The sequence below is a fragment of the Pseudophryne corroboree genome, chromosome 3 (assembly GCF_028390025.1).
Source record: "Pseudophryne corroboree isolate aPseCor3 chromosome 3, aPseCor3.hap2, whole genome shotgun sequence".
Lineage (NCBI taxonomy): Eukaryota > Metazoa > Chordata > Amphibia > Anura > Myobatrachidae > Pseudophryne > Pseudophryne corroboree.
In genome coordinates, this window is record NC_086446.1 from 431753649 (window position 1) to 431769244 (window position 15596).

The window sequence follows — 15596 nt, forward strand, 5'->3', positions numbered from 1 at the left end:
CTCCATAGCAGTGCAAGCAAATATGGAAGAGATCGTCCATATTGGCCTGCATGCACAGACAATGGGGCACCAGTAATGAACGAGCGCGGGGCCGCGCATCGTTCATCGCTGGTACCTCCACACTGAAAGATATGAATGGTATCTCGTTCATTAATGAACGAGATCTTTCATATCTTTCAGTAACATCACCCAGTGTGTAGGGCTCTTTAGGTATTTTAAGAATATAATGGAGGGCGCTGTCAAAGGCCGCTGGTGCGGGGGGGGTGGTAGATCCCCAATACGTGGAGATACAAAAAACAAAAAGCACCTGCGCTCTGTTGCTGTATGAGGGGTATATCCCTCAAATAAATAAATAAATTAAAAATTGATAATTAATATAAAGGACGGTAGGTTAAGTTGAATTAATATATACTCAATTTAATCAAAAATATGTCTAAAAACACAAGATGTCTTTCACATAAAAAACACTTCAATAGATGAATTCATAGGTCAAGGAATATTCACAAAACCCCTTAGGAGAAATATGCATCATACCCCAGGCTAGGATTCCCTCCAGAATAAAGTCCACACTGCCGAATAGAAGTATAGGTGAGTGGTAGAGTTCAATCGGTCCCTTTCACTCCTGAGGAAGCTGGCTGTCAACACCAGCGAAACGCGTTGAGACGATATTGCTGGACATTTCACAATTATACCCTTTATGAAATTGGAGAACTCTCTATTTAACTTTACCCGGACGGCACCAATTGGACTCTCTCCTTTGGACATTACCAACTGCGGTGAGATTGGAGATATCCCTACCTGCATGGAAAAGCTTGCACTTTGTGCTTAAAAGGGACCGATTGAACTCTACCACTCACCTATACTTCTATTCGTCAGTGTGGACTTTATTCTGGAGGGAATCCTAGCCTGGGGTATGATGCATATTTCTACTAAGGGGTTTTGTGAATATTCCTTGACCTATGAATTCATCTATTGAAGTGTTTTTTTATGTGAAAGACATCTTGTGTTTTTAGACATATTTTTGATTAAATTGAGTATATATTAATTCAACTTAACCTACCGTCCTTTATGTTAATTATCAATTTTTAATTTATTTATTTATTTGAGGGATATACCCCTCATACAGCAACAGAGCGCAGGTGCTCTTTGTTTTTTGTTTTTCTCTTTAGGTATTTTACCTATTTATCCAGCAACATAGTATGTAATTACAAATGCTGTGTATCACCTGTGGTGGCCTTTGTAGGAGCTCTCCTGCAATAGCTTCCCCATGCAAAACATGAGAAAACTACTTACATTAACTTTATCTAATGTAGGTCAGTGGAGGTATAGATGAGTGCTCATCTTTGCCACTAGCCACGGCAAACACAACTAATTTGCTGCAACTAGAGTGCTTGCGTGCAGGATCGCATGGGTGCGTACTCTCCCTGAACCAGTGACGTGTGGTGAGGTGAGGCAGGTGAAGCAGGTCCTTTCCTGTTATACTAACGTATATACCTTAGTTTTGACTTTATAAAATATATGATAAATACAAAGAATATGTTAGATATACCTTCTGTATTATTCTAATCATTTGTATAGTCAAAACTCTGGAGTAAAAAGTCTATGACAAGTGAGGCAGTGCCCATAACACCCTTTCCCCCCCTCCCCCACCACCGCCTTCACGCCTATCTTTTCCGCACATCTCTGATCAAAACTCACCAAATTTCCAGCGGTTTATACTACTTCACCTGTGTATAATGTCCACATGCACCCATTGGCTCTTATATTGTATGTAAATCTGGCTATCGTACTAGCCAGTGCCTCCTGAGCTATTTGCCTCACCGCACATCCCTGCCCCGAACAGGTTGCAGGTTGCTGCAGCTAGTCACAATCACAAGGCAGTCGCTTGTGCGACCCATTCGTGGGTGCGATCAGGGTGAACACATTTTGTACCTTTGCAGGATGGTGATAGCAAATGTGATAAAGAAAGAAAGTGAATTATTCACATATCCCCAACAAATGTTTTGTGTGGCCACAGTGAGCAGCAATGAAAATTGTGTGCCAATCCTCATCAATTGTGTGTTGCAGTTACAGCTGTTTTGACCCAACATACAGTATGTGAGGCTACTTCCAGAAATTTTCCTAGAGCCACTATAAGTTCTCAGGTTGCCCCTCCTCTGCTGGTGTAGAACTTACATCACAGCTGCATTTTCCAAAAGAAGTAGATGTAATTGCAATGTTGAGGTCTCTGTAACAGACAAAATATGTACATTAATATTTGAGCAGAACATATAAAAAGCAGAGATTATAAACAATAGCATACCCTTGCAGAGCCACTGAAGTCTTCAGCTTTCCTCCTTCTACGTCCAACTTGGCAACTAAGTTAGCACCCTGTACAGGAAATGGAGGCATTTGGTGAAAAATAATCCACGTATTAATTCTCATCAACAAAGGTTTCATTTTCACTAAAAAAGGCTTTAGAACATAACCTTCCTTAATGCTAACTGCAGTAGTTCTTTAGATGAGAATGGTAATTATACCCCTTGTAATACTTGCCAACTTAGGAACTTTTGTGACTAAGGACACAGAATTATGTTTAGTTTGAAGAATAATATGGAAGTCTGATAAATCAGCATGACGCAAATGTTAGTATATGGGGCCTCATTCAGACCCATTCACACGCTGCACGGGTCGCAATGTGCAGGCGCGTCGCTGGCCGGCGACGGCCGGCGATGGGCATCAATGAAACGAATGAAGAAATCGATCGCACCAGCGATCGCAAAAAGATTGACAGGCAGAAGGCGTTCGTGGGCGGCAACTCACCATTTTCTAGGAGTGTCTGGAGAAACGCAGGCGTGCCAGGCCGTTTTCAGGGAGGGTTCCTGATGTCATCAACATCCCAGATCGTCACAGCAGGTGAGTAAGTCCTGAGCTGTGCAGAGACTGCACAAACTTTTGTTTGTGCAGCTCTCTGCACAAGCGTTTGCAGCCCTGCACAGCGAATCCCCCCTCCCAAGCCGTGCAGTCCTCCGTCTCTTATCACTGGAGCCATCCCCACAGTCATACCGCAGCCACATCAGGACACTGATAAGTACCGCCAATACCTGTGTTACCCTGTTTGTTAGAACAGACCAGTTGCATACTATTGCTGCATACTCAAGTCACCTGTGTGTATTATGAATAAACCCAATTGCTATTTACTCATTAGTGTGTGGACTAACGGCACTGCACCAAGTACCGCAATACTCTGCCAACAGGTTATGGGTCCAGACCCGCGTGCTTGAAGATTAACCCCTTACGTGTTTTGAGTAATAGGAGAATAAAAGAACACACAGATAAAGTTCAAAGTGACATTTTATACAAGTGCACAGAAGATGTATAACAGGGAACAGTATGAACTTTGCTAAACTGAAAGGTTCAGAAACCTATGCTACATTGAAGTTTGCCATGGAGATACAGCTTAAGTGGGAAAAGTTGTGGACGGTCACAAAAAACCCAGGAGCAGTCCAAACCCAGATGACATAGACAGAGCCATGGGGACGATAGGTTTAGCTATGGAGCAGTATGTCTATTCAATAGTCAGTGGGAAAGTGTCAGCTAAGGACATGTGGATAGCCCTACAAAATATGAAGACAAAGGTCTGATGAGAAGGATAAGTTTGAGATGCATGCTATATGGAACGAAACTGAGTGCCTGCAAGGACATGAAGGATTATATTGATAAGTTATTGTCAATAGCTCAGCAGTTGCCATCTGTGGGGGCACAGGTGGATGAGGAAGATGTCAATGGCTATGTTGCAGAATCTGATGCCAGAATTAGATTTTTGGGTTGTTGCCTTAGAGTCAAATGACACTAAGCTGACAACAGAGATTGTAAGGGCCAAGCTACCACAGTTCTAAGAACGTATTCCTGTTGAGACCATAGCTGAGGGATCTGCCTTGATCACAAAGGCCACAAAGTCTAAAAAGCACAAGTTCAAATGTTTTGTGTGTCACAAGATAGGACATAAAGCTTCAGATTGCAGGATGAGAAATTCCAGTGGTGTGCAGAAGCAGTGTGACAAGACAAATGAGTCAACACTAAATGTAGCAGACAGGAAGGATTGCTGGTACATGGACTCGGGGGCCACTAGGCATTTGAGTTGCAATAAGCATTGGTTCAATTCTTTAACACTGTGTGTACCCACTACAGTTACAGAGATTGGAAATAAAGTCCTTACTGCATCACAAGCTGGGACAATCAAAGTGCATTTAAGAATTGGAGGAGAAACCGTTGTTACTGATATCCAAGATGTGTTGTACGTGCCAGATTTGGGAAGTAATCTCATTGCTATCAGCATCCTAGAGAAAAAAGGCTGCAGAGTCAAATTTCAGAAGGGCAAGTGTACGGGGCAAAACAAAAGAGGGACTGTTATTGCTTCAGCAACCCGGTGCAACCAACTACATGTCCTGGACACTGAGAAGTGTACTGCAATGATGGCTACTGATGCAAACCAGTCAATAGAGCTGTGGCACAAATGGTTGGGTCACCTAGGATATGACAACGTCCAAAAACTGCTAGATGGAATGGTAACAGGGATCACCGTGAGCAACGCTGAAAGACCCATGTATGAGAGTTGCATATAAGGCAAGCAAACTCGCAACCCCTTTCCAAAATCAGTTAGTAGAACAGAGACACCGCTAGCTCTAGTGCACACCAATGTGTGTGGTCCAGTGGAAGTAGAATCAATCATTGGCTACAGGTATTTCATGACTCTCATTGATGACGCCGCAAGAATGACACATGTGTGTTTCATTAAAGAAAAGAGTGAAGTTGTCATAAAAATTGTGGAGTACAAAAACGGGTCTGAAACTAAAGATTCTGAGATCAGACAACGGTGGAAAGTATTATAACAAAGTCTTAGGCGCATTTCTTAGGAAATATGGCATAAAGCATCAGCTAACAATTGCCTACACACCTGAACAGAATGGAGTGAGTGGGCAGGTAAACCACACAATTGTTGAAAGAACACAGAGTATGCTAAGTGATGCTGGCCTGGAAAAGAAATTTTGGCAGAAGCAGTATCTACTGCAGTATACCTAAAGAATTGTGCACCTACAGTGGCCGTCAAAGGAAAAAACGCCACTGGAGGTGTGGTCCAGAGAAAAGCCAAGTGTCAGTCATCTTCTTGTCTTCGGGAGCAAAGCTTTTGCACATATACCAATGGAGAAAAGGAGAAAGTTAGATCCAAAATTCATAGACTGTATAATGTTCGGGTACTGCGAAGAAAGCAAAGGATACAGACTTTGGGATGCTACTGTCAAACGTCTTCTTAAATCCAGAGATGTGGTATTCCATGAGACATCACCACAGTCTGAAGCAGTGGAGCAATAAAATAATGTATTATTGGATGAACAGGCAGCAGAAAGCGTGCCTGAATCTGAGAGCGTCTAAGTAGACAACAAATCAGGGAACAGAAGTTCCATGAGGAGCAACAAATGTGTTCCAGCCAAGAAATACAGTGAAGAGTATGCAAACATAGCTTACTGTGAACCTCAAAACATACAAGAAGAAAAGTCAAGCAGTGATTGGACAGAGTGGAAGTCAGCAATTGATACAGAACTGTCAGCACTGGATGATAATAGTACATGGACTATGGTTGATAGACCAACTAACCGTAAAACGATCAAGAACAAATGGGTCTTCTGCAAGAAGTTGAATGCAGATGGGTCAATAGCTCATTATAAAGCCTGACTTGTTGCCAAGGGATATACCCAGAAATCCGGAATTGATTACGGAGAGATCTACTCACCTGTCGCAAGGTATAGTACCTTAAGATTAGTGATTGCTACTGCCGCACTACATGATCTACTGTTATACTAGCTAGAATTTGATTCTGCATTCCTAAATGGAGAGTTAATTGAGAAAATTTGCATGGAACCACCTGAACACTATGATGTGAATATATTCCAAACAGGAAAAGTTTGTCTCTTAAAGAAGTCACTATACAACCTCAAGCAAAGAGGTCATTGCTGGTATGTGAAATTGGATGCAGTGCTACTAGAAATAAACTTTGTTAGGTCAAAGACTGATCACTGCCTATACCATAATATTATGGAAGAAAAGATTTTGATATTAGCTGTATAAGTGGATGATTTACTTGTGGCAGGTCCAGAAAATCACATCACTGACGTGAAGCACCAGCTTAAACAAAGATTCAAGTTGAAAGATCTAGGCCCTGCAAATCACTTAATAGGTATGAAAATTGTACAAAGCCTAAAAGAAGGGACTGCCACAACTGACCAACAAACATACATTGAGGCAATAATTTCCAAATATGGAAAGACAGATGCAAAACCAGTAAGCACTACCATTGATAAAAGTGTAAAGATGGTCAGGGCCATGTCACCAAGCAGCCAGGGGGAGATAGACGAAATGCAAGAAATCCCTTATTAAAATGCTGTTGGTAGTTTGATGTACGCAAGTATTGGGACAGGTTCTGACATCACACATGCAGTGAGTCGGCAAGCCAGTTTGCAAACAATCCTGGGAGACAATAATGGATTGCAGTAAAAAGAATTCTAAGGTACCTGAAAGGTACAAGTTCACTAAAGCTGAGGTTTACAAAATCAAAAGACACCAGCTTGAAAGTATTCTGTGATGCCGACAGGGGGTCAGATGATGGGTGTAGTATGAGTGGCTGGTAGCCAAGATCCTGGGGGCCAGCATACTGGCGCCGGGATCCCGACCACCGGCATACTGACAGCTAGGCGTGCGCTAATGAGCTTCTTGCGGGCTCGCTGCAGGCATGATGGTCGCACTACGCATGCCACGCTATTTATTCTCCCTTCATTTATTCTGGACCCCAAGAAGGAGAATATGTGTCAGCAATGCTGGCTGTCGGGATCCCAGCGCCGGTATGCTGGTCACCGGGATCCCGGACGGCGGCATACTGCAGACCACACCAGCTGAGGACGACAGACATTGGTCAGCTGGGCAAATAGGAAACAACCCATAGTTGCTCTTTCTACAATAGAGGCAGAGTACATGGCTCTCACAGAAACTCCAAAAGAAGCACTTTGGATAAAAGAGACTTTATGTGAGTTAGGTCTTCTTTACCACAGTGAGAAGAGTGTGATAACAAGAGAGCAATAGTTCTTTCTTGTAGCATAAAACATCATGGATGGTCTAAGCACATTGCTATAAGACATCACTTCATTCGTAAACTAGTGGAAAACAAGTCCATCAGTGTGGAATATGTTGCAAGTGATTAAAATCTCGCCGACATGTTGACAAAAGGACTGTCATCACACTTGCTACATGCATTCTTGAAGGAATGTGGACTGGAATATGTTTAATTTTGATTTATTCTTACTGTTTTTGCTTCACATTTATGTTTTCGGTTACAGGTATGACTTTATTGAAATGTTGATAAAATGTCATGTTCTTTTATATGTGACTGGAGTCTTGAGTGAAGGGGAGTGTTAGTATATGGTGCGATCCGTACCTGTCTCTTTATACATGGGATTACATGGGCGCATCCTCTAGTGTTCATCCACCTAGTGTCCAGTGTCCCTGGGAGGTGGAGTTAGTATAGAGAGCTCCTCCATCTTAAAGAGTGTGAGAACAATGCTGGATCTGAGCACATGTGAGAGCTGAGAGAGACATGCAGCGTTCCTCCGCATACTGCATGTACCGCAACTCCGAAGCTAATACAGAGCCGGGCGGTGCATCGCTTCTTCTTCACAGCGGGAGTCAGACTGCACTGACGTGCAGTCCTCCGTCCCTCATCACCGGAGCCATCCCTGCAGTCATACCGCAGCCACATCAGGACACTGATAAGTACCGCTTATCTGTGTTGCCCTGTATGTTATAACAGACCAATTGAATACTATTGCTGCATACTCAAGTCACCTGTGTGTATTACGAATTAAACCAATTGCTATTAACTCATTAGTGTGTGGACTAACATCACTGCACCAAGTACCGCAATACTCTGCCAACAGTAAATATAGATAAAAGCGGGTCCTCATGGTCTATCATTCAGTGGGGCAAACTCAGAAGCGGACACTGGTGGTCATTCCGAGTTGTTCGCTCGCAAGCTGCTTTTAGCAGCTTTGCACACGCTAAGCCGCCGCCTACTGGGAGTGAATCTTAGCTTATCAAAATTGCGAACGAAAGATTCGCAAAATAGCGAATAGACACCTCTTAGCAGTTTCTGAGTAGCTCCAGACTTACTCGGCATCTGCGATCAGTTCAGTGCTTGTCGTTCCTGGTTTGACGTCACAAACACACCCAGCGTTTGCCCAGACACTCCTCCGTTTCTCCAGCCACTCCCGCGTTTTTCCCAGAAACTGTAGCGTTTTTTCGCACAGACCCATAAAACGGCCTGTTTCCGCCCAGAAACACCCACTTCCTGTCAATCACATTACGATCACCAGAACGAACAAAAAACCTTGTAAAACCATGAGTAAAATACCTAACTGCATAGCAAATTTACTTGGCGCAGTCGCACTGCGGACATTGCGCATGTGCATTAGCGACTAATCGCTCCGTTGCGAGAAAAAAATAACGAGCGAACAACTCGGAATGAGGGCCTCTATTTGGATTATTTCACAGAAGGACAATGTTTTTGGATCTGCTCTTGCGCAGGAGCCACATGCACATGAGAAGATCTGATGATGCAATGTCGCTCATAATGCTTTTTGAGGGCAGTCACAAGAAGCGTTTTAGAAAACAGGGCATGATGGCTACATTTTCTGGGCCTGCCAATACCAGTGGCTGTGTCTTCAGATGCAGCTTTACTGACCTCGGCAGCGAGATTTGGCTAGACATCCTGAGTGACCTGAGCATTACTCAGATATCTGATAGTCATGCAGTTGATCTGACGCTGCGTCCTCTGATCAACTGGGAGTATGAACAAAAAACTACAATTTCTCTTTTCCCTGGATGATTTGTACATAATTCCTATTGTATTCAGCGCAACCCAGTGACCTTAACAAGTATTACTTATAAGTGTTTCAACAAATAATCCAATGAACTTCTTATAACAGAAATAAAAAATTTTAGACTCTGAAGAAAACACTCTTATTTTGACTTAGCTAGATCTGCTTGTATATAGGCTTAATGAGTCACAGGGCAACACTATTCAAATGTCATTAAATGGACATCAGCGTTCGGGAAGTTATTGCTTTGCCCAGTCTAGTACATCTATATTGTGTGTCTCTGCTGGAGAGCTGTGTAATAACACCCCACCAGCAATTACAAACCATTGGGGAAGTATATCATGTATACAAGCAGGGTTCGGCTGTCATTTTAGTCATTGCATTGAATTCCTTCTATTTTGATTCTCTTGCAGACTCTGGCAGCGTTATCAGATGTCTGGAAATCCAAGAGCAGAACCAGAACTAATGAAAGAGCCTGAGGGAATGGCAGTAATGTGTAATCACTCACACAAATGCAAAGACGCCTTATAGAACAAAAATTATTATTTTTTTTTATTATTTTTCTATTGTTTCTGCTGGTTGTTATGTGTCAGTTACTCATTAATTCAATACAATATGAAAGTGTTAGTGTCTGATGTTACCATAACCATTTAGAGAGTACCATTAGCGGCAATTAGCCAATACTCACCACACTGACTGTCATAAGGGGCTGAATTTGCCTGTTGGGTAAAACCACGAACATCTCTACGTATGGAGATATCTGTACTGATAACCGGTTGGACTGTAAGTCGACAATTGGTGATTGACTGAGCACAATTTTTAAATCCACAGGTAGACACTTTTGATATCTCAAACTGATCTAAAATCAAAGGAAATATAAAATGATTTTACTTGATCTTTATCTACATATGTGACATATTCTGCACCAAAATCACTGCATAACAGATTGTTATCTTATACATTTGCATTTTTCATGAGTAGTAGTATAATGAGAGTACATTTGTTATTGAATACAAACAGTGTGTAAAGAATCCCAAATACCCTAGGAAATAAACTATTTTGATATTGTGTACTGATTGGGCGGGGAGCATTTTTTTCTGAGTGATTGCAGTGAGAGGGTATATTTCAGAAACGTTATGGACATACCAATCTCCTCATACTGCTATCCATGGTGACTTCATTTAAAGAGGTTCTCCAATAATTCAAGACAAGTCTTTAGTTCAACTATTGAGATTTATTTTACCAATATACATATGGACATTTTCATATTTAGTAGCGCACGCTTGGTGTCCTTTAGTATTTGTATTTGCTCGATTTTATGTAAGATGGGACCTACTGAGAGGAGTGGCTTCTATTAGAGCAAGTTAGGAGTATTTTTGTGTATGTACAGATGTATCCACCGTTATCTTGAGTAGTTTTCTGTGCCTAGTCACAACATGATTTATTAGCATAAACCCTTCAGCTATTGTTCTCAACGGCAATACAATACAGAGAACAATACAGCAGGGGATTAAGTCATTACAGCAGGGGATTAAGTCTGACTGGCCAGTCACAGTTAATCCTATTAACCGTCAAGATAAATGTGGATACATATATATATATATTATATATATATATATATATATATATATATATATATTTATGCAACTCCCTAAAACAGTGTGTAGCACTATAATGAGCAGGGCTTTCTCTCTCCCTGTCTTCCCCACTGTCTAGCATGTCTAGTCGACCTTACCAATTAATAATGATAATAAATAAAACCTTGGTATAAATTTTGGGAAACATTTTCTTATGCTATAATGCAGTATGTACAATTTTTCACTTTATTTGTCATTTGGAAGTAGGAAAACTTATGAGTGTATAGGCTATTGAAAATTAAATGTTACATTCATGGTAACCATACAATAATTATATTTTTTATTCTCCACATTAACGCTTAGATAAAAATACCTCAGGGATGTGGGATCCTAGAACAGATGTCCTCAGGTAGCTGCCAATAGAAGCCTACAAGGAAACAATACATGAGATAGATGGCCTGACTGTTTGGGATTGATGTAATAATAGGTACTTGTCTGAAGGTTGATGTGAGCTGTTCATTATCATGTGTACAGTAATGCATTATTTACTTTATCTTATGAATCTTGTGTAAATTCACTCTTCAAGCAAGACTAAAGCTGGGCATACACTATACAATTATCTGACAGATCTGGCTGGTTGGAATGAAAATCTGGTAATGGATGAGAGCAAAATGACAATCGACCATTTGCTCCCAAACACTGGAAAATGGACAAAACCTGTTGTTCATACAAATTGGTTAAATCACGGATTTAATCAACTTGCATGAACAACAGTTTTTTTGCTGTTTTTCAGTGTTTAGGAGCAAATAGTTGATTGCCATTTGCTCTCATCCATTACCAGATTTTCAGTCCAACCAGCCAGATCTGGCAGATAATCTGCCAGATAATTGTATAGTGTATACCCATCTTAAGCAAATGTAGTTATACTGAGTTGTACGTAATGTGGGTGTATTGATCCTTATGACCACAGAGGCAGGACAGAAGTGGGAAGAGATGTTCTCATACAGCGCAATATTCCATGAGGGTGTGTTCATGCATATGCAGACCATGAAGGTTCACAATATTCAAAAATGCACCTGCTGGGAGGCTTATTTTTGGACCTGCTATAGGGAGAGTTAAGTACATAATGATGATGATGAAGATAATGATGATGATGATGATGATGATGATGAAAATATCTGATAGAGTATGCTGCCCATGCAGAGGCATAAGAATCTTGGGAGTATCTTATGTGCAGAATGCGCTATTTACACAAGCATTTCTTTTCAGTAACTTACTCCCAACTCTGCATCAACCCTACTAGTGCTGTACTATTTAGCAGTGTTTTATAAATAATAATGATGTACCGTAGTCGACAAATTAGTTGCAGATCAAGTTCACTTCAGTTTAGCTTGTCTCTATGTGTACACAAATTAAACAGATATCTGCAGCTGAAAGTCCTTTGTTTCTAGTTCTACTGTATGAGACTCTCTATAAATCTCTATATCCTTGGATTTGTACTTACAGAAGTTGATGGGATTTCCAGGTCAAATGCTCCTGAACTTTGAAAAGCTGTAAAAAGGGATATGAAGAAGTCCTCTGAAAAGCCCATGTTGACCATTGAGTCCTTATTGCCTGCATCTGGTGGGAGTGTGAATTCCTTGGCACCAGTTGGTACCTCAATAACCTTCTCATGCACCATGTATTCCGCCTACACAAAGAAAACCACAAAGTTATTTACACCCATGCCATTTCCGTGTTGACTAAAATCGATAAACAAGATCATTGTCCTTATCGTCTGGGGCTTTCTAATTTAAAGCAGGATAATGGTGATGGGAAGGTGGTGGTAGTGGTGGTGGGGAAGGGGGGGGGGGGGGGCTTGGGAGACCTTGGAATCTTAATACTAATATGTATAGATACAAACTAAAAAAATATATTTTTTGCTCTCTCCAGGAAATATGTAGCACAGCAACTTACATTCATATTCATGTCCATGTAGTCACCATTCACCACTGGAGAGCTGGGCAAAGTGTATTGTAAGCCAAGGTCACCACCAATGGGATTAATGCCTATAAAAGTAGAATAACCTTTTTGTGGTTATGTGTTTATTTTAATTTAGACAGAATACATTTTCCTTTAAACCATTAATCATGATTGTCAGCAGTCCTGATTGCTATGGTATAGTTCTGTTTTGTGGAAGCAGAAAAGGGTGAGGCTTACCATTAAAGAACCATAACCTAGACTGAAACAGCTAAGGGTGTGGGCAGATCTGTTTGTGGTTTATGTAGAGCAAAATGTGGCTGTTTCTGTGGAGACATAGAAGAGAGCAAGGATACCGTAGTATGTCACACCCTGCTCTGGTGCACATGACATTGTAATGTCATAGAACAGGCAGCATCGGGGAAGCAGGAAGATTGGCGCAGAGTGTATTCATAGGTAGAAGGGGGCATCTCCAGGTACCTCTCAAGTTGCAAATGCCAACCATTAGGGCAGTGACCTGCCAAACCACTGGCCTTGACCCCACGATACATACTCCTCACTACAGCCCTACAATTGTCAATAATGAATGTTAACAGGTATGCATTATAGTATGTTCTATGTTTACAAAAAATCTTTTTCAAGTAGTTAAAACAAAATACATTAAAAACAGTTTTGTTGTGATGATGAACTACAAAGACACGGAAACTAATTTTGATTCATTTTTGCTACAGCTAAATGATCATATCAGTTGTAAGGGAAATAATGTAATTTGGGACAATTTTGGCAAGAAACAGAAAGTACAAATAGTCAGTGGCGGAACTACCACTGGTGCAGCAGGTGCATTGCATCTGTGCCCCTGAGGACTAAGGGGCCCACTGCTGCCCAGACCAGCAATGCATTATCCCCTGGCCCCGCTGCAGGCCATTCTGAGCAATGTCGGATTCATGGCCCAGTGCAATGAGCAGGGTGGGCCCCACTGCCTGGGGGATCTGCATCTTACCTTAGGGAGGCAGGTCTGAGCTTGTGTCTGCTGGACTGATAGAGGAGTCCTGCCACCTATAAGGACTGAGGATCACAGCCACTTACTACCTCTAATTAACAAACAGCTGTACAATTTTTCTAATTCACTGCTGTCTGTGAATTAAAGGCAGCTCACAACCAGTGTAACTGGCACTGTCAGAATCTACCTGACCAAGTGCAAAGCTAGGGGAAACCACAAGGGGTGGGAGCCCTTGTCAGGGACAGAGCAGAGGCTGCTGTGTTCCTGCCACCACCAGGGTACATGCCCCCTGTTCTCCGCACCAAGCAGTACATTGTGCTTGTACCCCTGTCACCCACTGTCTCTCCCTGTCACCCTCTGCCTCCCCCTGCATACCGCTGTAACCCACTGCTTGCCCTTGACTTCTGTTTTCACCCTCTGCCAACCCATGCTTTCCATTGTTCTGCCTCCCCCTGCCTTACTCTGTCACCCTCTGTGTCTCCCTGTCACCCACTGCTGTGTGGCATATTGTGAATTTATGTTGGGTGGAGGGGGGGGATTGTATTTTTGCCCCTGGGCCCACCACTCATAAGGTCCACCACTGCAGATATTGTAAATGGAGTGGTGACCGATGATATCTAAACAATTAAAACTGATTGACTACCATTATATGAAGTTTTCTTCTCTCTTTTTGTTATTTGAAATCTTGACAGATCCATTTTAAAAATAACTTATTTTGTAATTGTGTTTCCATGCTCCATAACTTACCAACCAGCAGGCCGAGGTTTGCATTGAAGCCCAGGAAAACATTTGAAACTGACACGCAGAGCTGGGTAGAAAAGAGAGAAGTAATGTACGTGTTATTACATGCAGAAAAAAATGGTAGGAGCAAGTGCGCATAATGGCCATAGCTATTATAATTGTTAAAAACTGTAGTAAAGAATAAATAAAAATCAACATGTGTATTGGTTAACTATATAAACCAGAGATGCTAGGCATAATGATTATGAAAGCACTAAGACAGGGGCGTTTTAACAGAGGAGAAGGCCCATGTGCAATCTCCTCCTTCTGGGATCCCTCCTCTGCAGCCAGCGCCCGGTAACCACAATAGAGTCTGAGGGCGGGATGTACTAAAGGGAAAATGCGGTAAAACCCCGTTTTGGGGGGTTTTACCACATTTTTATATGTACTAACCCCCAGTCGCCGGGTTTTCATCACTAAGGGTATCTCCATCTTTTGATGGTGATACCCTATAGAAGCCTATGGGCTTCTTACCCGCTCAAGACAACCTCCCCACCCCAGTATACCTCCGTCCTGTAAGCCCCCCTCCTCCTTCTCCCCTGCAGCCAGAGTCGGCCCTAGGCATAGGCAAACTAGGCAATTGCCTAGGGCATTTGGCATGCCATGGGGCACAAGCAGGTTCTTCTGATTAAAATTATATGCGGCATGCCTATATTCTGTGTGTGACTGCGGCAGTATGTACATACAAAATGCTACGTTACAGTGTATTCCTGGAAATCTCTGTAACGTAGCACTTCGTATGTAGATACAGCCGCAGTCACAACAGAATATAGACATGCTGCATATCATTTTAATAAAAAAAAAGTGCCCGACGTTAGCAGAGCTGCAAGCTAACTCACGCCAGGCATCTCCTGCTGCATGGCATATTGAGGAAAGATGTATAAGGACACATCTGTATCCAAGCAGAGTGTTAGCCGCTGTGTGAGTGCTATGTGTGTGTGGGTGGGTTGGTTGTGCAGTAATGTGCAGCATACAGTATGTGTCATGTGTATAAATGCATTAATAATGTGCAGCATATATGAAAGGGACATTATGTGTGTCATTATGTGTATAAATGCATTAATAATGTGCGGCATATTTGTAAGGGACATTATGTGCATAAGGGCATTAATAAAGGTTGGCATAATGTGTAAGGCATATTATGTTTATAAGGACATTAATAAAGTTTGGCATAATGTGTAAGGCATATTATGTTTATAAGGACATTAATAATGTTTGTCATATGTGTAAGGGGCATTACTGTGTGGTATTATGTGTATAAATGCATTACTAATGTGTGGCATTATGTGTATAAGGTGCTGTACAGTGTGGCATAATGTATAGAAAGGGCACTACTGTGTGGGCTAATGTGAATAAAGAGCAATATGGTGTGGTGTA

General features: G+C 41.8%; 1 protein-coding gene across 1 annotated transcript in view; it reads right to left on the reverse strand.

Moving 5' to 3' along the window:
• BPIFB2 (BPI fold containing family B member 2) overlaps positions 1 to 15596 on the reverse strand; it is a 65182-nt gene that overhangs the window by 13344 nt on the left and 36242 nt on the right. Inside the window, exons 7-13 of the mRNA XM_063960401.1 lie at positions 14187 to 14247; positions 12437 to 12528; positions 11985 to 12170; positions 10854 to 10907; positions 9592 to 9762; positions 2303 to 2370; positions 2176 to 2227 (exon numbers count right to left, since the gene is read on the reverse strand). Coding sequence (XP_063816471.1) covers positions 2176 to 2227; positions 2303 to 2370; positions 9592 to 9762; positions 10854 to 10907; positions 11985 to 12170; positions 12437 to 12528; positions 14187 to 14247 — 684 coding nt within the window. The remainder of the gene's footprint in view (positions 1 to 2175; positions 2228 to 2302; positions 2371 to 9591; positions 9763 to 10853; positions 10908 to 11984; positions 12171 to 12436; positions 12529 to 14186; positions 14248 to 15596) is intronic.